Consider the following 26,353-nt stretch of genomic DNA (forward strand, 5'->3'; position numbering starts at 1 on the left):
AGGGGAGAGGAGGGGAGGAGAGGAGGAGGAGAGGAGGAGGGAAGAGGAGGGGAGAGGAGGAGAGAGGAGAGAGAGGGGAGAGGAGGAGGAGAGAGGAAGGCGAGAAGGTGGGAAACATCAAGATGAAGAGACGGTCAATTGATAAGGGAGACAGGGATTGAGAGAGAGGGGAAAGAACAGATGATGAAATGAAGATGGATAATAGAGAGGGATGAAGACACCGTGCGATCCTGTCAGACACGCCACTAGGAGAGCATTACCTTGCCCTGTTCTCTCATTCCATTGGATGTCTATTTTCCCTCCTCAGATTTGATTGGATCTGCTGTGTAACTGTCTAAACAGAACATCAGTACGCTCAGCCAGCCCAGGAACACGTGATCACATGTCTGAGACTGGAAATGTTATTAAATGATGTCGTTTACGTTTTCTACACATCTCCATGCGGACACGACCCGTCCAGGACGAACATCCTGAACACCACGCCTCTCGGAGAGAGGTGTTTTGGGCAAACGGAGTCAGAATATGTGCTGCTGGCTAAGAATGAAGTGAGAAGGACACAGATATGATTTTTTCTTTATTGAGACGGCCTTGAAAATAAGTTGACCTTCTGAGGTCAAACCGAAAGTTAGTTCCTACAGTAACTGCATGGCTGTACTCTGTACATGTGGTGTTGGAAGTCTGGATATCCTCACGATCATTTCTATTGGTCAAACAGATACCTTGCACCATTCTCTTTAATCATTTGTTACTTTTATTTGTTTTTCTTATTTTAAAATGGGTTTTTTTAAACTGCATTGTTGGTTAGGGCTTGAAAGTTAGCATGTCACTGTTGTATTCGGCGCATGTGACAAACAAAATGTGATTCGATTTGATAACTTAGAAGTACTGAGTGAATGAAGTCTGTCTATTGCAATTAGTTGATTAAGATCAACGTCTGAATGAAACCTTATCATAGACCTCGTTAGAGACACTCCATCCCGAGTGGGAGAAATTAGTTACCGTTATGGAGGGCCTCTCTCTGCCTGATGAGTTACCGTTATGGAGGGCCTCTCTCTGCCTGATGAGTTACCGTTATGGAGGGCCTCTCTCTGCCTGATGAGGTACCGTTATGGAGGGCCTCTCTCTGCCTGATGAGTTACCATTATGGAGGGCCTCTCTCTGCCTGATGAGTTACCAATATGGAGGGCCTCTCTCTGCCTGATGAGTTACCGTTATGGAGGGCCTCTCTCTGTCTGATGAGTTACCGTTATGGAGGGCCTCTCTCTGCCTGATGAGTTACCATTATGGAGGGCCTCTCTCTGCCTGATGAGTTACCAATATGGAGGGCCTCTCTCTGCCTGATGAGTTACCGTTATGGAGGGCCTCTCTCTGCCTGATGAGGTACCGTTATGGAGGGCCTCTCTCTGCCTGATGAGGACCGTTATGGAGGGCCTCTCTCTGCCTGATGAGTTACCGTTATGGAGGGCCTCTCTCTGCCTGATGAGGTACCGTTATGGAGGGCCTCTCTCTGCCTGATGAGTTACCATTATGGAGGGCCTCTCTCTGCCTGATGAGTTACCAATATGGAGGGCCTCTCTCTGCCTGATGAGTTACCGTTATGGAGGGCCTCTCTCTGTCTGATGAGTTACCGTTATGGAGGGCCTCTCTCTGCCTGATGAGTTACCATTATGGAGGGCCTCTCTCTGCCTGATGAGTTACCAATATGGAGGGCCTCTCTCTGCCTGATGAGTTACCGTTATGGAGGGCCTCTCTCTGCCTGATGAGGTACCGTTATGGAGGGCCTCTCTCTGCCTGATGAGGACCGTTATGGAGGGCCTCTCTCTGCCTGATGAGTTACCGTTATGGAGGGCCTCTCTCTGCCTGATGAGTTACCGTTATGGAGGGCCTCTCTCTGCCTGATGAGTTACCGTTATGGAGGGCCTCTCTCTGCCTGATGAGTTACCCTTATGGAGGGCCTCTCTCTGCCTGATGAGTTACCAATATGGAGGGCCTCTCTCTGCCTGATGAGTTACCGTTATGGAGGGCCTCTCTCTGCCTGATGAGGTACCGTTATGGAGGGCCTCTCTCTGTCTGATGAGTTACCGTTATGGAGGGCCTCTCTCTGTCTGATGAGTTACCGTTATGGAGGGCCTCTCTCTGCCTGATGAGGACCGTTATGGTGGGCCTCTCTCTGCCTGATGAGGTACCATTATGGAGGGCCTCTCTCTGCCTGATGAGTTACGTTATGGAGGGCCTCTCTCTGCCTGATGAGGACCGTTATGGAGTGCCTCTCTCTGCCTGATGAGTTACCGTTATGAAGGGCCTCTTTCTGCCTGATGAGGACCATTATGGAGGGCCTCTCTCTGCCTGATGAAGACCGTTATGGAGGGCCTCTCTCTGCCTGATGAAGACCATTATGGAGGGCCTCTCTCTGCCTGATGAAGACCATTATGGAGGGCCTCTCTCTGCCTGATGAGTTACTGTTATGGAAGGCCTCTCTCTGCCTGATGAGTTACCGTTATGGAGGGCCTCTCTCTGCCTGATGAGGACCGTTATGGAGTGCTTCTCTCTGCCTGATGAGTTACCGTTATGGAGGGCCTCTCTCTGCCTGATGAGGACCGTTATGGAGTGCTTCTCTCTGCCTGATGAGTTACCGTTATGGAGGGCCTCTCTCTGCCTGATGAGTTACCGTTATGGAGGGCCTCTCTCTGCCTGATGAGGACCGTTATGGAGGGCCTCTCTCTGCCTAAAGAGTTACCGTTATGGAGGGCCTCTCTCTGCCTGATGAGTTACCGTTATGGAGGGCCTCTCTCTGCCTAAAGAGTTACCGTTATGGAGGGCCTCTCTCTGCCTGATGAGGACCATTATGGAGGGCCTCTTTCTGCCTGATGAGGACCATTATGGAGGGCCTCTTTCTGCCTGATGAGGACCATTATGGAGGGCTTCTTTCTGCCTGATGAAGACCATTATGGAGGGCCTCTTTCTGCCTGATGAGGACCATTATGGAGGGCTTCTCTCTGCCTGATGAGTTACCGTTATGATGAGTTACCGTTATGGAGGGCCTCTCTCTGTCTGATGAGTTACCGTTATGGAGGGCCTCTCTCTGTCTGATGAGTTACCGTTATGGAGTGCCTCTCTCTGCCTGATGAGGACCGTTATGGAGGGCCTCTCTCTGCCTGATGAGGTACCGTTATGGAGGGCCTCTCTCTGCCTGATGAGGACCGTTATGGAGGGCCTCGCTCTGCCTGATGAGTTACCGTTATGGAAGGCCTCTCTCTGCCTGATGAGTTACCGTTATGGAGGGCCTCTCTCTGCCTGATGAGTTACCGTTATGGAGGGCCTCTCTCTGCCTGATGAGTTACCATTATGGAGGGCCTCTCTCTGCCTGATGAGATACCAATATGGAGGGCCTCTCTCTGCCTGATGAGTTACCGTTATGGAGGGTTCTCTCTCCGCCTGATGAGTTACCGTTATGGAGGGCCTCTCTCTGTCTGATGAGTTACCGTTATGGAGGGCCTCTCTCTATCTGATGAGTTACCATAATGGAGGGCCTCTCTCTGCCTGATGAGGACCGTTATGGAGGGCCTCTCTCTGCCTGATGAGGTACCGTTATGGAGGGCCTCTCTCTGCCTGATGAGTTGCGTTATGGAGGGCCTCTCTCTGCCTGATGAGGACCGTTATGGAGGGCCTCTCTCTGCCTGATGAGTTACCGTTATGGAGGGCCTCTCTCTGCCTGATGAGTTACCGTTATGGAGGGCCTCTCTCTGCCTGATGAGGACCGTTATGGAGGGCCTCTCTCTGCCTAAAGAGTTACCGTTATGGAGGGCCTCTCTCTGCCTGATGAGGACCGTTATGGAGGGCCTCTCTCTGCCTAAAGAGTTACCGTTATGGAGGGCCTCTCTCTGCCTGATGAGGACCGTTATGGAGGGCCTCTCTCTGCCTAAAGAGTTAATGGAGGCCCTCTTTCTGCCTGATGAGGACCATTATGGAGGGCCTCTTTCTGCCTGATGAGGACCATTATGGAGGGCTTCTTTCTGCCTGATGAAGACCATTATGGAGGGCCTCTTTCTGCCAGATGAGGACCATTATGGAGGGCCTCTCTCTGCCTGATGAGTTACCGTTATGGAGGGCCTCTCTCTGCCTGATGAGGACCGTTATGGAGGGCCTCTCTCTGCCTGATGAGGACCGTTATGGAGGGCCTCTCTCTGCCTGATGAGTTACCGTTATGGAGGGCCTCTTTCTGCCTGATGAGGACCATTATGGAGGGCCTCTCTCTGCCTGATGAAGACCGTTATGGAGGGCCTCTCTCTGCCTGATAAGTTACCGTTATGGAGGGCCTCTCTCTGCCTGATGAAGACCAATATGGAGGGCCTCTCTCTGCCTGATGAGTTACCGTTATGGAAGGCCTCTCTCTGCCTGATGAAGACCATTATGGAGGGCCTCTCTCTGCCTGATGAGGACCGTTATGGAGGGCCTCTCTCTGCCTGATGAGTTACCCTTATGGAGGGCCTCTCTCTGCCTGATGAGTTACCGTTATGGAGAGCCTCTTTCTGCCTGATGAGGACCATTATGGAGGGCCTCTTTCTGCCTGATGAGGACCATTATGGAGGGCCTCTTTCTGCCTGATGAAGACCATTATGGAGGGCCTCTTTCTGCCTGATGAGGACCATTATGGAGGGCCTCTCTCTGCCTGATGAGTTACCGTTATGGAGGGCCTCTCTCTGCCTGATGAGTTACCGTTATGGAGGGCCTCTCTCTGTCTGATGAGTTACCGTTATGGAGGGCCTCTCTCAGTCTGATGAGTTACCGTTATGGAGGGCCTCTCTCTGCCTGATGAGGACCGTTATGGAGGGCCTCTCTCTGCCTGATGAGGATCGTTATGGAGGGCCTCTCTCTGCCTGATGAGTTACCGTTATGGAGGGCCTCTCTCTGCCTGATGAGTTGCCGTTATGGAGGGCCTCTCTCTGCCTGATGAGTTACCGTTATGGAGGGCCTCTCTCTGCCTGATGAGGACCGTTATGGAGGGCCTCTCTCTGCCTGATGAGGACCGTTATGGAGGGCCTCTCTCTGCCTGATGAGTTACCGTTATGGAGGGCCTCTTTCTGCCTGATGAGGACCATTATGGAGGGCCTCTCTCTGCCTGATGAAGACCATTATGGAGGGCCTCTCTCTGCCTGATGAAGACCATTATGGAGGGCCTCTCTCTGCCTGATGAGTTACCGTTATGGAAGGCCTCTCTCTGCCTGATGAAGACCATTATGGAGGGCCTCTCTCTGCCTGATGAGGACCGTTATGGAGGGCCTCTCTCTGCCTGATGAGTTACCGTTATGGAGGGCCTCTCTCTGCTTGATGAGTTACCGTTATGGAGGGCCTCTCTTTGCCTGATGAGGACCGTTATGGAGGGCCTCTCTCTGCCTGATGAGGACCGTTATGGAGGGCCTCTCTCTGCCTGATGAGTTACCGTTATGGAGGGCCTCTTTCTGCCTGATGAGGACCATTATGGAGGGCCTCTCTCTGCCTGATGAAGACCGTTATGGAGGGCCTCTCTCTGCCTGATGAGTTACCGTTATGGAGGGCCTCTCTCTGCCTGATGAAGACCATTATGGAGGGCCTCTCTCTGCCTGATGAGTTACCGTTATGGAAGGCCTCTCTCTGCCTGATGAAGACCATTATGGAGGGCCTCTCTCTGCCTGATGAGGACCGTTAAGGAGGGCCTCTCTCTGCCTGATGAGGACCGTTATGGAGGGCCTCTCTCTGCCTGATGAGTTACCGTTATGGAAGGCCTTTCTCTGCCTGATGAAGACCATTATGGAGGGCCTCTCTCTGCCTGATGAGGATCGTTAAGGAGGGCCTCTCTCTGCCTGATGAGGACCGTTATGGAGGGCATCTCTCTGCCTGATGAGGACTGTGTCCCAAATGACAACTTATTCTCTATACAGGGCTCGGGTCAAAACCTAGCACTGTGTTGACATTAGCCATTCAGTCTCTCTGTTCTGGTGAATGATGACATCTGTTGTCACAAAAACATCCTATGGTGGACTGCACTAGCATCGAATAGTCCCAGCGATATGCAACTTTTCAGGGAAGTCAGGAACCAATACACGCAGTCAGTTAGGAAAGCAAAGGCTAGCTTTTTCAAACAGAAATTTGCATCCTGCTGCTCAAACTCCAAAACGTTCTTGTTCTTGTCCGGACCTCTGGCAGTCTCTATGGGGGTGCCACAGGGTTTAATTCTCGGGCCGGCTCTTTTCTCTGTATATATCAACGATGTCGCTCTTGCTGTGGGTGATTCCCTGATCCACCTCTACGCAGACAACACCATTCTGTATACTTCTTGCCTTTCTTTGGACACTGTGTTAACTAACCTCCAGACGAGTTTCAATGCCATACAACGCTCCTTCCGTGGCCTCCAACTGCTCTTAAACGCTAGTAAAACTAAATGCATGCTCTTCAACCGTTCGCTGCCCACCCACCCGCCCGACTAGCATCACCACCCTGGACGGTTCTTAGAATATGTGGACAACTACAAATACCTAGGTGTCTGGCTAGACTGTAAACTCTCCTTCCAGACTCATATTAAACATCTCCAATCCAAAATTAAATATAGAATCGGCTTCCTATTTTGCAACAAAGCCTCCTTCACTCACGCTGCCGAACATTCCCTTGTGAAACTTACTATCCTACCGATCCTCGACCTCAGCGATGTAATTTACAAAATAGCCTTCAACACTCTACTCAGCAAACTGGATGCAGTCAGGATTACTTTATCCTATCCTAGGTATTCCTTAAAGAGGTGGGGTTTCAGGTGTCTCCGGAAGGTGGTGATTGACTCCGCTGACCTGGCGTCGTGAGGGAGTACCATATTGTTGAATAACACTGATTCTACATACTGTAGGAACCATATTGCTGAATAACACTGATTCTACATACTGTAGGAACCATATTGCTGAATAACACTGATTCTACATACTGTAGGAACCATATTGTTGAATAACACTGATTCTACATACTGTAGGAACCATATTGTTGAATAACACTGATTCTACATACTGTAGGAACCATATTGTTGAATAACACTGATTCTACATACTGTAGGAACCATATTGTTGAATAACACTGATTCTACATACTGTAGGAACCATATTGTTGAATAACACTGATTCTACATACTGTAGGAACCATATTGTTGAATAACACTGATTCTACATACTGTAGGAACCATATTGTTGAATAACACTGATTCTACATACTGTAGGAACCATATTGTTGAATAACACTGATTCTACATACTGTAGGAACCATATTGTTGAATAACACTGATTCTACATACTATAGGAACCATATTGTTGAATAACACTGATTCTACATACTGTAGGAACCATATTGTTGAATAACACTGATTCTACATACTGTAGGAACCATATTGTTGAATAACACTGATTCTACATACTGTAGGAACCATATTGTTGAATAACACTGATTCTACATACTGTAGGAACCATATTGTTGAATAACACTGATTCTACATACTGTAGGAACCATATTGTTGAATAACACTGATTCTACATACTGTAGGAACCATATTGCTGAATAACACTGATTCTACATACTGTAGGAACCATATTGTTGAATAACACTGATTCTACATACTGTAGGAACCATATTGTTGAATAACACTGATTCTACATACTGTAGGAACCATATTGCTGAATAACACTGATTCTACATACTGTAGGAACCATATTGTTGAATAACACTGATTCTACATACTGTAGGAACCATATTGTTGAATAACACTGATTCTACATACTGTAGGAACCATATTGTTGAATAACACTGATTCTACATACTGTAGGAACCATATTGTTGAATAACACTGATTCTACATACTGTAGGAACCATATTGTTGAATAACACTGATTCTACATACTGTAGGAACCATATTGCTGAATAACACTGATTCTACATACTGTAGGAACCATATTGTTGAATAACACTGATTCTACATACTGTAGGAACCATATTGTTGAATAACACTGATTCTACATACTGTAGGAACCATATTGTTGAATAACACTGATTCTACATACTGTAGGAACCATATTGCTGAATAACACTGATTCTACATACTGTAGGAACCATATTGCTGAATAACACTGATTCTACATACTGTAGGAACCATATTGCTGAATAACACTGATTCTACATACTGTAGGAACCATATTGATGAATAACACTGATTCTACATACTGTAGGAACCATATTGTTGAATAACACTGATTCTACATACTGTAGGAACCATATTGTTGAATAACACTGATTCTACATACTGTAGGAACCATATTGATGAATAACACTGATTCTACATACTGTAGGAACCATATTGTTGAATAACACTGATTCTACATACTGTAGGAACCATATTGATGAATAACACTGATTCTACATACTGTAGGAACCATATTGCTGAATAACACTGATTCTACATACTGTAGGAACCATATTGTTGAATAACACTGATTCTACATACTGTAGGGACCATATTGTTGAATAACACTGATTCTACATACTGTAGGAACCATATTGCTGAATAACACTGATTCTACATACTGTAGGAACCATATTGCTGAATAACACTGATTCTACATACTGTAGGAACCATATTGCTGAATAACACTGATTCTACATACTGTAGGAACCATATTGCTGAATAACACTGATTCTACATACTGTAGGAACCATATTGTTGAATAACACTGATTCTACATACTGTAGGAACCATATTGTTGAATAACACTGATTCTACATACTGTAGGAACCATATTGCTGAATAACACTGATTCTACATACTGTAGGAACCATGTTGTTGAATAACACTGATTCTACATACTATAGGAACCATATTGTTGAATAACACTGATTCTACATACTGTAGGAACCATATTGTTGAATAACACTGATTCTACATACTGTAGGAACCATATTGCTGAATAACACTGATTCTACATACTGTAGGAACCATATTGATGAATAACACTGATTCTACATACTGTAGGAACCATATTGCTGAATAACACTGATTCTACATACTGTAGGAACCATATTGTTGAATAACACTGATTCTACATACTGTAGGAACCATATTGATGAATAACACTGATTCTACATACTGTAGGAACCATATTGCTGAATAACACTGATTCTACATACTGTAGGAACCATATTGTTGAATAACACTGATTCTACATACTGTAGGAACCATATTGTTGAATAACACTGATTCTACATACTGTAGGAACCATATTGCTGAATAACACTGATTCTACATACTGTAGGAACCATATTGCTGAATAACACTGATTCTACATACTGTAGGAACCATATTGCTGAATAACACTGATTTACATACTGTAGGAACCATATTGTTGAATAACACTGATTCTACATACTGTAGGAACCATATTGCTGAATAACACTGATTCTACATACTGTAGGAACCATATTGTTGAATAACACTGATTCTACATACTGTAGGAACCATATTGTTGAATAACACTGATTCTACATACTGTAGGAACCATATTGCTGAATAACACTGATTCTACATACTGTAGGAACCATATTGTTGAATAACACTGATTCTACATACTGTAGGAACCATATTGTTGAATAACACTGATTCTACATACTGTAGGAACCATATTGATGAATAACACTGATTCTACATACTGTAGGAACCATATTGTTGAATAACACTGATTCTACATACTGTAGGAACCATATTGTTGAATAACACTGATTCTACATACTGTAGGAACCATATTGTTGAATAACACTGATTCTACATACTGTAGGAACCATATTGTTGAATAACACTGATTCTACATACTGTAGGAACCATATTGTTGAATAACACTGATTCTACATACTGTAGGAACCATATTGCTGAATAACACTGATTCTACATACTGTAGGAACCATATTGTTGAATTACACTGATTCTACATACTATAGGAACCATATTGCTGAATAACACTGATTCTACATACTGTAGGAACCATATTGTTGAATAACACTGATTCTACATACTGTAGGAACCATATTGCTGAATAACACTGATTCTACATACTGTAGGAACCATATTGATGAATAACACTGATTCTACATACTATAGGAACCATATTGTTGAATAACACTGATTCTACATACTGTAGGAACCATATTGATGAATAACACTGATTCTACATACTGTAGGAACCATATTGTTGAATAACACTGATTCTACATACTGTAGGAACCATATTGATGAATAACACTGATTCTACATACTGTAGGAACCATATTGTTGAATAACACTGATTCTACATACTGTAGGAACCATATTGTTGAATAACACTGATTCTACATACTGTAGGAACCATATTGTTGAATAACACTGATTCTACATACTGTAGGAACCATATTGCTGAATAACACTGATTCTACATACTGTAGGAACCATATTGATGAATAACACTGATTCTACATACTATAGGAACCATATTGTTGAATAACACTGATTCTACATACTGTAGGAACCATATTGCTGAATAACACTGATTCTACATACTGTAGGAACCATATTGTTGAATAACACTGATTCTACATACTGTAGGAACCATATTGCTGAATAACACTGATTCTACATACTGTAGGAACCATGTTGTTGAATAACACTGATTCTACATACTGTAGGAACCATATTGTTGAATAACACTGATTCTACATACTGTAGGAACCATATTGCTGAATAACACTGATTCTACATACTGTAGGAACCATGTTGTTGAATAACACTGATTCTACATACTGTAGGAACCATATTGTTGAATAACACTGATTCTACATACTGTAGGAACCATATTGTTGAATAACACTGATTCTACATACTGTAGGAACCATATTGTTGAATAACACTGATTCTACATACTGTAGGAACCATATTGATGAATAACACTGATTCTACATACTGTAGGAACCATATTGTTGAATAACACTGATTCTACATACTGTAGGAACCATATTGTTGAATAACACTGATTCTACATACTGTAGGAACCATATTGTTGAATAACACTGATTCTACATACTGTAGGAACCATATTGTTGAATAACACTGATTCTACATACTGTAGGAACCATATTGTTGAATAACACTGATTCTACATACTGTAGGAACCATATTGTTGAATAACACTGATTCTACATACTGTAGGAACCATATTGCTGAATAACACTGATTCTACATACTGTAGGAACCATATTGTTGAATTACACTGATTCTACATACTGTAGGAACCATATTGTTGAATAACACTGATTCTAGTAATAGAACACAGGAAGGTCATTAGCCGCTTGTGTATTCTAGTTCTCAATCAAGCTCAGTTTATCGGGTCTGAGGTAGCTAGTGAAAGCAAGGAGTAAGGGCCTGGTGGTCGGTTTGGAACTGGGCCATGTGGATAAGGGGGCTAGGGTGAAGGGTAGGAGTATAGAGGCCAGTGATGAAGGCAGGGGAGTAAGGGCTAGGGTGAAGGGTAGGAATGTAGAGACTAGTGATGAAGGTAGGGGATAAGGGGCTAGGGTGAAGGGTAGGAGTGTAGAGACCAGTGATGAAGGTAGGGAGTAAGGGGCTAGGGTGAAGGGTAGGAGTGTAGAGACCAGTGATGAAGGGTAGGAGTGTAGAGACTAGTGATGAAGGTAGGGGATAAGGGGCTAGGGTGAATGGTAGGAGTGTAGAGACCAGTGATGAAGGGTAGGAGTGTAGAGACTAGTGATGAAGGTAGGGGGTAAGGGGCTAGGGTGAAGGGTAGGAGTGTAGAGACTAGTGATGAAGGTAGGGGGTAAGGGGCTAGGGTGAAGGGTAGGAGTGTAGAGACTAGTGATGAAGGTAGGGGTTAAGGGGCTAGGGTGAAGGGTAGGAGTGTAGAGAACAGTGATGAAGGGTAGGAGTGTAGAGACTAGTGATGAAGGTAGGGGGGTAAGGGGCTAGGGTGAAGGGTAGGAGTGTAGAGAACAGTGATGAAGGGTAGGAGTGTAGAGACTAGTGATGAAGGTAGGGGGGTAGAGACTAGTGATGAAGGTAGGGGGGTAGAGACTAGTGATGAAGGTAGGGGGGTAGAGACTAGTGATGAAGGTAGGGGGGTAGAGACTAGTGATGAAGGTAGGGGTTAAGGGGCTAGGGTGAATGGTAGGAGTGTAGAGACCAGTGATGAAGGTAGGGGGGTAGAGACTAGTGATGAAGGTAGGGGGGTAGAGACTAGTGATGAAGGTAGGGGTTAAGGGGCTAGGGTGAAGGGTAGGAGTGTAGAGACTAGTGATGAAGGTAGGGGGGTAGAGACTAGTGATGAAGGTAGGGGTGTAAGGGGCTAGGGTGAATGGTAGGAGTGTAGAGACCAGTGATGAAGGGTAGGGGGGTAGAGACTAGTGATGAAGGTAGGGGTGTAGAGACTAGTGATGCAGGTAGGGGGTAGAGACTAGTGATGAAGGTAGTGGGGTAGAGACCAGTGATGAAGGTAGGGGGGTAGAGACTAGTGATGAAGGTAGGGGGGTAGAGACTAGTGATGAAGGTAGGGGGGTAAGGGGCTAGGGTGAAGGGTAGGAGTGTAGAGAACAGTGATGAAGGGTAGGAGTGTAGAGACCAGTGATGAAGGTAGGGGGGTAGAGACTAGTGATGAAGGTAGGGGGGTAGAGACTAGTGATGAAGGTAGGGGGTAAGGGTTAAAGCCTTGACATAGAAACTAGTGGTGGGTTTGGAACTAGGTCTTACCACGTCTATGAGGAGTGTGTTGATGTCGAAGTTGGGTTTCTTCTTTGTAGATCGTATGACGCAGGACTGAACCATGCTGCCTCCACACTCCACCTGTAGGCTGGGAGAGGTAACGCTAGCTAGCTGGAAGCTCTTCAGGTTACGCACTCCCCATGCCAAGATCTGGAAAGGAGAAAGAATGGATGGAGAGAGAGAGAGAAGAGAGATAACAGTATCTAAGTTACCTCTATAGAACAGGTTTGATACCGTGTGGATCCATGTAGATATTACAGTAGTAGTATTACTATTATAGTACAGTAGTAGTATTAGCATTATAGTACAGTAGTAGTATAGTACAGTAGTAGTATTAGTATTATAGTAGTATAGCAACGTAGTAGTATCAGTAGTATTATAGAAGTATAGTGCAGTAGTAGTATTAACATTATAGTACAGTAGTAGTCTAGTACAGTAGTATTATTAACATTATAGTACAGTAGTAGTCTAGTACAGTAGTATTATTAGTATTATAGTACAGTAGTAGTATTAATAGTAGTAAAGTATTATAAAAGTAGTAGTATTGGTATAGAAGAAGAATACACCAGTAGTATGAGTAGTAGCATAGCGAAGTAGTAGTATTAATAGTAATACCGTATTACAGAAGTAGTATTAGAGATAAAGAAGTATAGTACACGCGTAGTATGAGTAGTAGTATAGTAAAGTAGTAGTATTAGTGGTAGTATAGTACAGTAGTAGTAGTCTAGTACAGCAGTAGTATTCGTGGTAGTATAGTACAGTTGTAGTAGAATAGCACCTCTATAGCAGTACGTTGTAGAACCGGTTTGATCCCCTGAGGAACCATGTAGACGTTGGGTTCTCTCTGGGGGGGCGGGCACGGCAGGTCGGAATCCTTGGGCTGCCAATCAGAACACAGGACAGGGATGGGTCAGAGGCGTGAGGTCATCCACAGAGGACAAAATGTAATATAAGTGAGACAACACCAGCAGGGGAAACATTTAGACATAAGTGTGTATTTTAACATGCTGATGTTAAACCTCTTTGGGCTAGGAGTCAGTATTTTCACGTCCGGATGAAAAGCGTGCCCAAAGTAAACTGCCTGCTACTCAGAACCAGAAGCTAGGATATCCATATAATTGCTAGATTTGGGTAGAAAATACTCTAAAGCACTCTAAAGTTTCTAAAACTGTTCGAATATTGTCTGTGAGTATAACAGAACTGATATGGCAGGCGAAACCCCAAGGACAAACCATCCCCCCCAAAAAATCATCCTACCACTGTTTTCAATGGCTGTCACTTTTATTATAAGGCGAAATCCTCCCAGATTGCAGTTCCTAGGGCTTCCACTAGATGTCAACAGTCTTTAGAAAGAGTTTCAGGCTGGTTGTAGTTTTTCTAAGTGGCTCCCATTTTGGCTGTAGTTTTTCCAGGCGCGTGGACGAGAGCGCATTCTTTTTGTTTATCTCCGGTAAAGACAATAACGATTCTCCGTCTTCAATTGTATCGTTTTTTTTACGTATTAGGGTACCTAAGGTTTGATTATAAACATTGATTGACTTGTTTGGATAAGTTTATTGGTAACGTTTGGGATTCATTTTGGATGCATTTTGAAGGAGGGAAACTGAGTGGATTATTGACTGAAGCGCGCCAGCTAAACTGAGTTTTTATGGATATAAAGAAGGACTTTATCGAACGAAAGGAACATTTGTAATGTAACTGGGACCTTTTGGAGAGCCAACAGAAGTAGATCTTCAAAGGTAAGGCATTTATTATATCGTTATTTCGGACTTTCGTGTCGCAAAATGCCTGGTTGAAAAATGATTTGTCATGCATTTGTATGGATTAGGATGATATAAAACAAGATGGTTCCGTGAGAAAACACGGAGTGGAGTTTTAGAGGAACGGATTAGGATGATATAAAACAAGATGGTTCCGTGAGAAAACACGGAGTGGAGTTTGAGAGGAACGGATTAGGATGATATAAAACAAGATGGTTCCGTGAGAAAACACGGAGTGGAGTTTGAGATGAACGGATTAGGATGATATAAAACAAGATGGTTCCGTGAGAAAACACGGAGTGGAGTTTGAGAGGAACGGATTAGGATGATATAAAACAAGATGGTTCCGTGAGAAAACACGGAGTGGAGTTTGAGATGAACGGATTAGGATGATATAAAACAAGATGGTTCCGTGAGAAAACACGGAGTGGAGTTTGAGATGAACGGATTAGGATGATATAAAACAAGACGGTTCCGTGAGAAAACACGGAGTGGAGTTTGAGAGGAACGGATTAGGATGAAGTGGATGAACACGGTGATGATGAGACACATTGTGACAGAGTTGTTGAGGAAGATGCATCAAACTGCAACAAATAACCCCTGTTAGTGTTGCTTCTCTGTTTCCTGTGTGTCCGTCCGTGTGTGTGTGTGCGTGTATCCGTGCATGTGTCTGTGCGTGTCCGTGCGTGTGTCCGTGTGTGTGTGTGTGCGTGTGTGTCCGTGTGTATCCGTGCGTGTGTCTGTGTGTGTCCGTGTGTGTGTCCGTGTGTGTGTCCGTGTGTGTGTCCGTGTGTCCATGTGTGTGTGTGTGTGTGTGTGTGTGTGTACCCATTGCTGGTTTTCTGAGAGGAATCCAGTGAGAAAGACCTGAGAGGGAGGAAGATGAAGGAGAGATGGAGGAGAGATGCATAGCACTTGTTATTTATAAATCATAACAATAGGATTTTAAAGTATTATGTCAAAAAATGTAATTCTTACCTCATCCATAATGTGAGGGGGGATGTCTCCCTGTTACAGAGAGAGAGAGGGGGAGTGGGAGAGAGAGGGTAGGGAGAGAGAGGGGGGGAGGGGGAGAGCGAGAGAGTGAGAGACATTTGTGTGTGTGTGTGTGTGTGTGTGTGTGTGTGTGTGTGTGTGTGTGTGTGTGTGTGTGTGTGTGTGTGTGTGTGTGTGTGTGTGTGTGTGTGTGTGTGTGTGTGTGGTGTGTGTGTGTGTGTGTGGTGTGTGTGTGTGATCAGACTAACCTCCTGTCCAGGGATGTGATGATCAGCGGGCTGTGGGAACAAGAGAGAGAGAGAGGGAGGAGAGAGAGAGGGAGGGAGGGAGGGAGGAGAGAGAGAGGGAGGGATGACAGAGGGAGGAGAGAGAGAGGGAGGGAGGAGAGAGATGACAGAGGGATGAGAGAGAGAGGGAGAGATGACAGAGAGAGAGATGACAGAGGGAGGAGAGAGAGAGGGAGAGATGACAGAGAGAGAGAGAGAGAGAGATGACAGAGGGAGGAGAGAGAGAGGGAGGGATGACAGAGGGAGGAGAGAGAGAGGGAGGGATGACAGAGGGGGGAGAGAGAGGGAGGGATGACAGAGGGAGGAGAGAGAGAGTGATAAATAAAGATAAAGAGAGAAACATAATGAGAAAGAACAGAAATGTGGTCATATTGAAATATCCCCTCATCCTGCGGGAAAACAGCTCTGCTCATCAAAAAGCAGAATATTAGCCCTACGGGACTCAGCCGCCTCCACACGCACACGTACACACACACACACGTACACACACACACACACACACACACACACACGTACACACACACACACACACACACACACACACACACACACACACACACACACACACACACACACACACACACACACACACACACACACACACACACACACACACACACACACACACACACACACACACACACACACACACACACACACACAGCGCATGGCTGATAGTATCCAGGCTCCAACTGTCTCTCTGACTCAGGAATCAGACACACACGTATTTCCTACATTGCTAGGACCATGACAGAGAGACACAGACAGATACACACAGATACAGACAGAGACACACACAGATACAGACACACACACACACACACACACACACACACACACACACACACACACACACACACACACACACACACACACACACACACACACACACACACACACACAAATAGAACACACACAGAGACACACAGAGAACACACACAGATACACACAGAGAACACACACAGAGAACACACACAGATACACACAGAGAACACACACAGAGAACACACACACACACAGAGAACACACACAGAGAACACACACAGAGAACACACACAGAGAACACACACAGAGAACACACACAGACACACACAGAGACACACAGAGAACACACACAGATACACACAGAGAACACACCTTCTCTCGCCGTATGAGTTCAAAGGCAGCCAGTAGTTCTCCTGCGCTCCTGTCTCCCCTCCTGATTGGATACCAGGCCAGACGAGGGGAGGGGGTCGTGGAGGGCTGACACACACAGCGACCCATGAACTCATCTGCCCCCTATGGGATGGGAGGGGAATGACAAGACAGTTACACACAGGAAGACCCAGGCATGATGTAATCAGATATCAGATTGATTATCTACTTGCCTGCCTGCTTTTTAGCCTGTTAGCTTGCCTGCCTATTTACCTGCCTACCTGCTTGCCAGCCTACTTACCTGCCTTCTTGCGTGCCTGCCTACTTATCTGCATGTTTGCCTTCCTACTTATATGCCTGTTAGCTTGCTTGCCTGTTTGCTTGCCTGCCTACTTACCTACCTGGTTGCTCGCCTTTCTACTTATCTGCATGTTAGCTTGCTTGCCTGTTTGCTTGCCTGCCTACTTATCTGCATGTTTGCTTGCCTACGTATCTGCCTGTTTGCTTGCCTGACTACTTATCTGCCTGTTTGCTTGCCATGACTACTTAACTGCCTGTTTGCTTGCCTGTCTATTTACCTTACTACTTGCTTGCCTGCCTACTTACCTGCCTGTTTGCGTGCCTGACTACTTACCTGCCTGTTTGCTTGCCTGACTACTTATCTGCCTGTTTGCTTGCCTGACTACTTACCTACCTGTTTGCTTGTCTGACTACTTATCTGCCTGTTTGCTTGCCATGACTACTTAACTGCCTGTTTGCTTGCCTGCCTATTTACCTTACTACTTGCTTGCCTGCCTACTTACCTGCCTGTTTGCTGCCTGACTACTTACCTGCCTGTTTGCTTGCCTGACTACTTACCTGCCTGTTTTCTTGCCTGACTACTTACCTGCCTGTTTGCTTGCCTGACTACGTATCTGCCTGTTTGCTTGCCTGACTACTTACCTGCCTGTTTGCTTGCCTGACTACTTGCCTGCCTGTTTGCTTGCCTGCCTACTTATCTGCCTGTTTGCTTGCCTGCCTATTTACCTGCCTGTTTGCTTGCCTGACTACTTACCTGCCTGTTTGCTTGCCTGACTACTTATCTGCCTGTTTGCTCGCCTGACTACTTACCTGCCTGTTTGCTTGTCTGCCTGCTTACTTGCTCGCTTGAATGGTAAATTGGTCAATTCATGAATATTGACTCACATATGTATCCTGGTCGTACAGCTCCACCACGATGTTAGGAGGGTTTCTCTCTGTCACATCAGCGTCTCCAAACACCTCCACCTCGTAGAAGATGAGTGTCTGGTCCCAGGTGGGGTTCAACGTGTTACGCACCGTCACCGTCTTCTGGCTCTGGTGGAGGAACGAAACTATGGCATAGGGATCTGGAGGGGGGAGAGAGAGGGGGAGAGGGAGGTAGAGAGAGAGGGGAGGCAGAGAGAGAGAGAGAGAGAGAGAGAGAGAGAGAGAGAGAGAGAGAGAGAGAGAAGGAGAGAGAAGGAGAGAGAGCGAGAGAGAGAGGGGAGGGAGGTAGAGAGAGAGAGGGAGAGAGAGAGGGGAGGGAGAGAGCGAGAGAGAGAGGGGTTTAAACCAGGTTGGATTCAGGGAATGGAGGAGGAAGGACACTATGGTCTACACTCTTAGAAAAAAGGGTTCCAAAAGGGTTCTATGGCTGTCCATGTAGAACCCTCTGTGGAAAGGGTTCTATGGCTGTCCATGTAGAACCCTATGTGGAAAGGGTTCTATGGCTGTCCATGTAGAACCCTCTGTGGAAAGGGTTCTATGGCTGTCCATGTAGAACCCTATGTGGAAAGGGTTCTATGGCTGTCCATGTAGAACCCTCTGTGGAAAGGGTTCTATGGCTGTCCATGTAGAACCCTATGTGGAAAGGGTTCTTTGGCTGTCCATGTAGAACCCTCTGTGGAAAGGGTTCTTTGGCTGTCCATGTAGAACCCTCTGTGGAAAGGGTTCTATGGCTGTCCATGTAGAACCCTCTGTGGAAAGGGTTCTATGGCTGTCCATGTAGAACCCTCTGTGGAAAGGGTTCTTTGGCTGTCCATGTAGAACCCTCTGTGGAAAGGGTTCTTTGGCTGTCCATGTAGAACCCTCTGTGGAAAGGGTTCTTTGGCTGTCCATGTAGAACCCTATGTGGAAAGGGTTCTATGGCTGTCCATGTAGAACCCTATGTGGAAAGGGTTCTATGGCTGTCCATGTAGAACCCTCTGTGGAAAGGGTTCTATGGCTGTCCATGTAGAACCCTATGTGGAAAGGGTTCTTTGGCTGTCCATGTAGAACCCTCTGTGGAAAGGGTTCTTTGGCTGTCCATGTAGAACCCTCTGTGGAAAGGGTTCTATGGCTGTCCATGTAGAACCCTCTGTGGAAAGGGTTCTTTGGCTGTCCATGTAGAACCCTCTGTGGAAAGGGTTCTTTGGCTGTCCATGTAGAACCCTCTGTGGAAAGGGTTCTTTGGCTGTCCATGTAGAACCCTATGTGGAAAGGGTTCTTTGGCTGTCCATGTAGAACCCTATGTGGAAAGGGTTCTTTGGCTGTCCATGTAGAACCCTCTGTGGAAAGGGTTCTTTGGCTGTCCATGTAGAACCCTATGTGGAAAGGGTTCTTTGGCTGTCCATGTAGAACCCTATGTGGAAAGGGTTCTTTGGCTGTCCATGTAGAACCCTATGTGGAAAGGGTTCTTTGGCTGTCCATGTAGAACCCTCTGTGGAAAGGGTTCTTTGGCTGTCCATGTAGAACCCTCTGTGGAAAGGGTTCTATGGCTGTCCATGTAGAACCCTCTGTGGAAAGGGTTCTTTGGCTGTCCATGTAGAACCCTCTGTGGAAAGGGTTCTTTGGCTGTCCATGTAGAACCCTATGTGGAAAGGGTTCTTTGGCTGTCCATGTAGAACCCTATGTGGAAAGGGTTCTTTGGCTGTCCATGTAGAACCCTCTGTGGAAAGGGTTCTTTGGCTGTCCATGTAGAACCCTATGTGGAAAGGGTTCTTTGGCTGTCCATGTAGAACCCTATGTGGAAAGGGTTCTTTGGCTGTCCATGTAGAACCCTATATGGAAAGGGTTCTTTGGCTGTCCATGTAGAACCCTCTGTGGAAAGGGTTCTTTGGCTGTCCATGTAGAACCCTCTGTGGAAAGGGTTCTTTGGCTGTCCATGTAGAACCCTCTGTGGAAAGGGTTCTATGGCTGTCCATGTAGAACCCTCTGTGGAAAGGGTTCTTTGGCTGTCCATGTAGAACCCTCTGTGGAAAGGGTTCTTTGGCTGTCCATGTAGAACCCTCTGTGGAAAGGGTTCTTTGGCTGTCCATGTAGAACCCTATGTGGAAAGGGTTCTTTGGCTGTCCATGTAGAACCCTATGTGGAAAGGGTTCTTTGGCTGTCCATGTAGAACCCTCTGTGGAAAGGGTTCTTTGGCTGTCCATGTAGAACCCTGTGTGGAAAGGGTTCTTTGGCTGTCCATGTAGAACCCTATGTGGAAAGGGTTCTTTGGCTGTCCATGTAGAACCCTATGTGGAAAGGGTTCTTTGGCTGTCCATGTAGAACCCTATGTGGAAAGGGTTCTTTGGCTGTCCATGTAGAACCCTCTGTGGAAAGGGTTCTTTGGCTGTCCATGTAGAACCCTATGTGGAAAGGGTTCTTTGGCTGTCCATGTAGAACCCTCTGTGGAAAGGGTTCTTTGGCTGTCCATGTAGAACCCTCTGTGGAAAGGGTTCTCTGGCTGTCCATGTAGAACCCTATGTGGAAAGGGTTCTTTGGCTGTCCATGTAGAACCCTCTGTGGAAAGGGTTCTTTGGCTGTCCATGTAGAACCCTCTGTGGAAAGGGTTCTATGGCTGTCCATGTAGAACCCTCTGTGGGAAGGGTTCTTTGGCTGTCCATGTAGAACCCTCTGTGGAAAGGGTTCTTTGGCTGTCCATGTAGAACCCTCTGTGGAAAGGGTTCTATGGCTGTCCATGTAGAACCCTCTGTGGAAAGGGTTCTTTGGCCTTCCATGTAGAACCCTATGTGGAAAGGGTTCTTTGGCTGTCCATGTAGAACCCTCTGTGGAAAGGGTTCTTTGGCTGTCCATGTAGAACCCTCTGTGGAAAGGGTTCTATGGCTGTCCATGTAGAACCCTATGTGGAAAGGGTTCTTTGGCTGTCCATGTAGAACCCTATGTGGAAAGGGTTCTTTGGCTGTCCATGTAGAACCCTCTGTGGAAAGGGTTCTTTGGCTGTCCATGTAGAACCCTATGTGAAAAGGGTTCTTTGGCTGTCCATGTAGAACCCTCTGTGGAAAGGGTTCTTTGGCTGTCCATGTAGAACCCTATGTGGAAAGGGTTCTTTGGCTGTCCATGTAGAACCCTATGTGGAAAGGGTTCTTTGGCTGTCCATGTAGAACCCTCTGTGGAAAGGGTTCTTTGGCTGTCCATGTAGAACCCTATGTGGAAAGGGTTCTTTGGCTGTCCATGTAGAACCCTCTGTGGAAAGGGTTCTTTGGCTGTCCATGTAGAACCCTCTGTGGAAAGGGTTCTATGGCTGTCCATGTAGAACCCTATGTGGAAAGGGTTCTTTGGCTGTCCATGTAGAACCCTCTGTGGAAAGGGTTCTTTGGCTGTCCATGTAGAACCCTCTGTGGAAAGGGTTCTTTGGCTGTCCATGTAGAACCCTCTGTGGAAAGGGTTCTATGGCTGTCCATGTAGAACCCTCTGTGGAAAGGGTTCTTTGGCTGTCCATGTAGAACCCTCTGTGGAAAGGGTTCTTTGGCTGTCCATGTAGAACCCTCTGTGGAAAGGGTTCTATGGCTGTCCATGTAGAACCCTCTGTGGAAAGGGTTCTTTGGCTGTCCATGTAGAACCCTCTGTGGAAAGGGTTCTTTGGCTGTCCATGTAGAACCCTCTGTGGAAAGGGTTCTATGGCTGTCCATGTAGAACCCTCTGTGGAAAGGGTTCTTTGGCTGTCCATGTAGAACCCTCTGTGGAAAGGGTTCTATGGCTGTCCATGTAGAACCCTCTGTGGAAAGGGTTCTTTGGCTGTCCATGTAGAACCCTCTGTGGAAAGGGTTCTTTGGCTGTCCATGTAGAACCCTCTGTGGAAAGGGTTCTTTGGCTGTCCATGTAGAACCCTCTGTGGAAAGGGTTCTATGGCTGTCCATGTAGAACCCTCTGTGGAAAGGGTTCTTTGGCTGTCCATGTAGAACCCTCTGTGGGAAGGGTTCTTTGGCTGTCCATGTAGAACCCTCTGTGGAAAGGGTTCTATGGCTGTCCATGTAGAACCCTCTGTGGAAAGGGTTCTTTGGCTGTCCATGTAGAACCCTCTGTGGAAAGGGTTCTTTGGCTGTCCATGTAGAACCCTCTGTGGAAAGGGTTCTATGGCTGTCCATGTAGAACCCTCTGTGGAAAGGGTTCTTTGGCTGTCCATGTAGAACCCTCTGTGGAAAGGGTTCTTTGGCTGTCCATGTAGAACCCTCTGTGGAAAGGGTTCTATGGCTGTCCATGTAGAACCCTCTGTGGAAAGGGTTCTTTGGCTGTCCATGTAGAACCCTCTGTGGAAAGGGTTCTATGGCTGTCCATGTAGAACCCTCTGTGGAAAGGGTTCTTTGGCTGTCCATGTAGAACCCTCTGTGGAAAGGGTTCTTTGGCTGTCCATGTAGAACCCTCTGTGGAAAGGGTTCTGCATGGAACCCAAAAGGGTTATAACCTAGAACCAAAAAGGGTTCTTCAAAGGGTTCTCCTCCTCCCTCTTCTCCTGGAGAACGCCAAATAACTATTTTAGGTTCTAGATAGCACCTTTTGTTCTATGCATGTAGGGCTCTGGAAGAGGGGGGGGAGGGGTTGGAAAGAGACATGCAAATCCAGGAGAAAAGCGGATTGTGAAAGGAAGAACACTTGGGTTCTGTAAAGATGGACAGAAGAAGAACAAGGTTAGGAAACATCTGAACTGGTGACCTGTAGAAAACCTGGATGTTTTAACTCTGGTTAGGAAACATCATCTCTCTGAACTGATGACCTGTCTGTTTTCACTGTTAGATTGTTACTAGCATGACAAAGCCAGCTAGAGGCAATATAACTGAGTCAGAGCAGAGATACCCAACCATCCAACCTTATTACAAACACACACCAACCATCCAACCTAATGACAAACACACCAACCATCCAACCTTATGACAAACACACACCAACCATCCAACCTTATGACAAACACACACCAACCATCCAACCTTATTACAAACACACACCAACCATCCAACCTTATTACAAACACACCAACCATCCAACCTTATTACAAACACACCAACCATCCAACCTTATTACAAACACACCAACCATCCAACCTTATTACAAACACACACCAACCATCCAACCTTATTACAAACACACCAACCATCCAACCTTATTACAAACACACCAACCATCCAACCTTATTACAAACACACCAACCATCCAACCTTATTACAAACACACCAACCATCCAACCTTATTACAAACACACACCTACCATCCAACCTTATGACAAACACACCAACCATCAAACCTTATGACAAACACACCAACCATCCAACCTTATGACAAACACACACCAACCATCCAACCTTATGACAAACACACCAACCATCCAACCTTATGACAAACACACACCAACCATCCAACCTTATGACAAACACACACCAACCATCCAACCTTATGACAAACACACCAACCATCCAACCTTATGACAAACACACACCAACCATCCAACCTTATGACAAACACACCAACCATCCAACCTTATGACAAACACACACCAACCATCCAACCTTATGACAAACACACACCAACCATCCAACCTTATGACAAACACACACCAACCATCCAACCTTATGACAAACACACACCAACCATCCAACCTTATGACAAACACACACCAACCATCCAACCTTATGACAAACACACACCAACCATCCAACCTTATGACAAACACACACCAACCATCCAACCTTATGACAAACACACACCAACCATCCAACCTTATGACAAACACACACCAACCATCCAACCTTATGACAAACACACACCAACCATCCAACCTTATGACAAACACACCAACCATCCAACCTTATGACAAACACACCAACCATCCAACCTTATGACAAACACACCAACCATCCAACCTTATGACAAACACACACCAACCATCCAACCTTATGACAAACACACACCAACCATCCATCCTTATTACAAACACACCAACCATCCAACCTTATGACAAACACACCAACCATCCAACCTTATGACAAACACACCAACCATCCAACCTTATTACAAACACACCAACCATCCAACCTTATGACAAACACACCAACCATCCAACCTTATGGCAAACACACACCAACCATCCAACCTTATGACAAACACACCAACCATCCAACCTTATGACAAACACACACCAACCATCCAACCTTATGACAAACACACACCAACCATCCAACCTTATGACAAACACACCAACCATCCAACCTTATGACAAACACACACCAACCATCCAACCTTATTACAAACACACCAACCATCTAACCTTATACCAAACACACCAACCATCCAACCTTATGACAAACAAACACCACCCATCCAACCTTATGGCAAACACACACCAACCATCCAACCTTATGACAAACACACACCAACCATCCAACCTTATGACAAACACACACCAACCATCCAACCTTATGACAAACACACCAACCATCCAACCTTATGACAAACACACACCAACCATCCAACCTTATGACAAACACACACCAACCATCCAACCTTATGGCAAACACACACCAACCATCCAACCTTATGACAAACACACACCAACCATCCAACCTTATGACAAACACACACCAACCATCCAACCTTATGACAAACACACCAACCATCCAACCTTATTACAAACACACACCAACCATCCAACCTTATGACAAACACACACCAACCATCCAACCTTATTACAATCACACCAACCATCCAATCTTATGACAAACACACACCAACCATCCAACCTTATTACAAACACACCAACCATCCAACCTTATGACAAACACACACCAACCATCCAACCTTATTACAAACACACCAACCATCAAACCTTATGACAAACACACACCAACCATCCAACCTTATGACAAACACACCAACCATCCAACCTTATTACAAACACATACCAACCATCCAACCTTATGACAAACACACACCAACCATCCAACCTTATGACAAACACACACCAACCATCCAACCTTATTACAAACACACCAACCATCTAACCTTATGACAAACACACCAACCATCGGTCTGCTGTCTGTGTGTGTACAGGGTTTTAAAGGGAGGATACATTACAGGCTTTTAAAGGGAGGATACATTACAGGGTTTTAAAGGGAGGATACAGAGCAGGGTTTTAAAGGGAGGATACATTACAGGGTTTTAAAGGGAGGATACAGTACAGGGTTTTAAAGGGAGGATACAGTACAGGGTTTTAAAGGGAGGATACAGTGCAGGGTTTTAAAGGGAGGATACATTACAGGGTTTTAAAGGGAGGATACAGTACAGGGTTTTAAAGGGAGGATACAGTACAGGCTTTTAAAGGGAGGATACAGTGCAGGGTTTTAAAGGGAGGATACAGTACAGGGTTTTAAAGGGAGGATACAGTACAGGGTTTTAAAGGGAGGATACAGTACAGGGTTTTAAAGGGAGGATACAGTACAGGGTTCTAAAGGGAGGATACAGTGCAGGGTTTAAAAGGGAGGATACATTACAGGGTTTTAAAGGGAGGATACAGTGCAGAGTTTTAAAGGGAGGATACAGTGCAGGGTTTTAAAGGGAGGATACAGTGCAAGTTTTAAAAGCGAGGATAGAGTGCAGGGTTTTAAAGGGAGGATACAGTACAGGGTTTTAAAGGGAGGATACAGTGCAGGGTTTTAAAGGGAGGATACATTACAGGGTTTTAAAGGGAGGATACATTACAGGGTTTTAAAGGGAGGATACATTACAGGGTTTTAAAGGGAGGATACAGTGCAGGGTTCTAAAGGGAGGATACAGTGCAGGGTTTAAAAGGGAGGATACATTACAGGGTTTTAAAGGGAGGATACAGTGCAGAGTTTTAAAGGGAGGATACAGTGCAGGGTTTTAAAGGGAGGATACAGTGCAAGCTTTAAAAGCGAGGATAGAGTGCAGGGTTTTAAAGGGAGGATACAGTACAGGGTTTTAAAGGGAGGATACAGTGCAGGGTTTTAAAGGGAGGATACATTACAGGGTTTTAAAGGGAGGATACATTACAGGGTTTTAAAGGGAGGATACATTACAGGGTTTTAAAGGGAGGATACAGTGCAAGGTTTTAAAGGGAGTATAGAGTGCAGGGTTTTAAAGGGAGGATACAGTACAGGCTTTTAAAGGGA

At 45.5% G+C, this 26,353-nt stretch overlaps 1 protein-coding gene across 9 annotated transcripts in view; it reads right to left on the reverse strand.

Moving 5' to 3' along the window:
* dysf (dysferlin, limb girdle muscular dystrophy 2B (autosomal recessive)) overlaps window positions 1–26,353 on the reverse strand; it is a 210,889-nt gene that overhangs the window by 65,663 nt on the left and 118,873 nt on the right. For all 9 annotated transcript variants that reach the window (XM_071379261.1, XM_071379260.1, XM_071379258.1 and 6 more), the window contains 7 exons: window positions 18,159–18,340; window positions 16,977–17,117; window positions 15,801–15,830; window positions 15,535–15,564; window positions 15,385–15,423; window positions 13,575–13,676; window positions 12,785–12,946 (listed from right to left, as the gene is read on the reverse strand). In XM_071379261.1, the coding sequence (XP_071235362.1) occupies window positions 12,785–12,946; window positions 13,575–13,676; window positions 15,385–15,423; window positions 15,535–15,564; window positions 15,801–15,830; window positions 16,977–17,117; window positions 18,159–18,340 (686 nt within the window). The remainder of the gene's footprint in view (window positions 1–12,784; window positions 12,947–13,574; window positions 13,677–15,384; window positions 15,424–15,534; window positions 15,565–15,800; window positions 15,831–16,976; window positions 17,118–18,158; window positions 18,341–26,353) is intronic.

This window comes from Salvelinus alpinus, chromosome 31 (assembly GCF_045679555.1).
Source record: "Salvelinus alpinus chromosome 31, SLU_Salpinus.1, whole genome shotgun sequence".
NCBI lineage: Eukaryota > Metazoa > Chordata > Actinopteri > Salmoniformes > Salmonidae > Salvelinus > Salvelinus alpinus.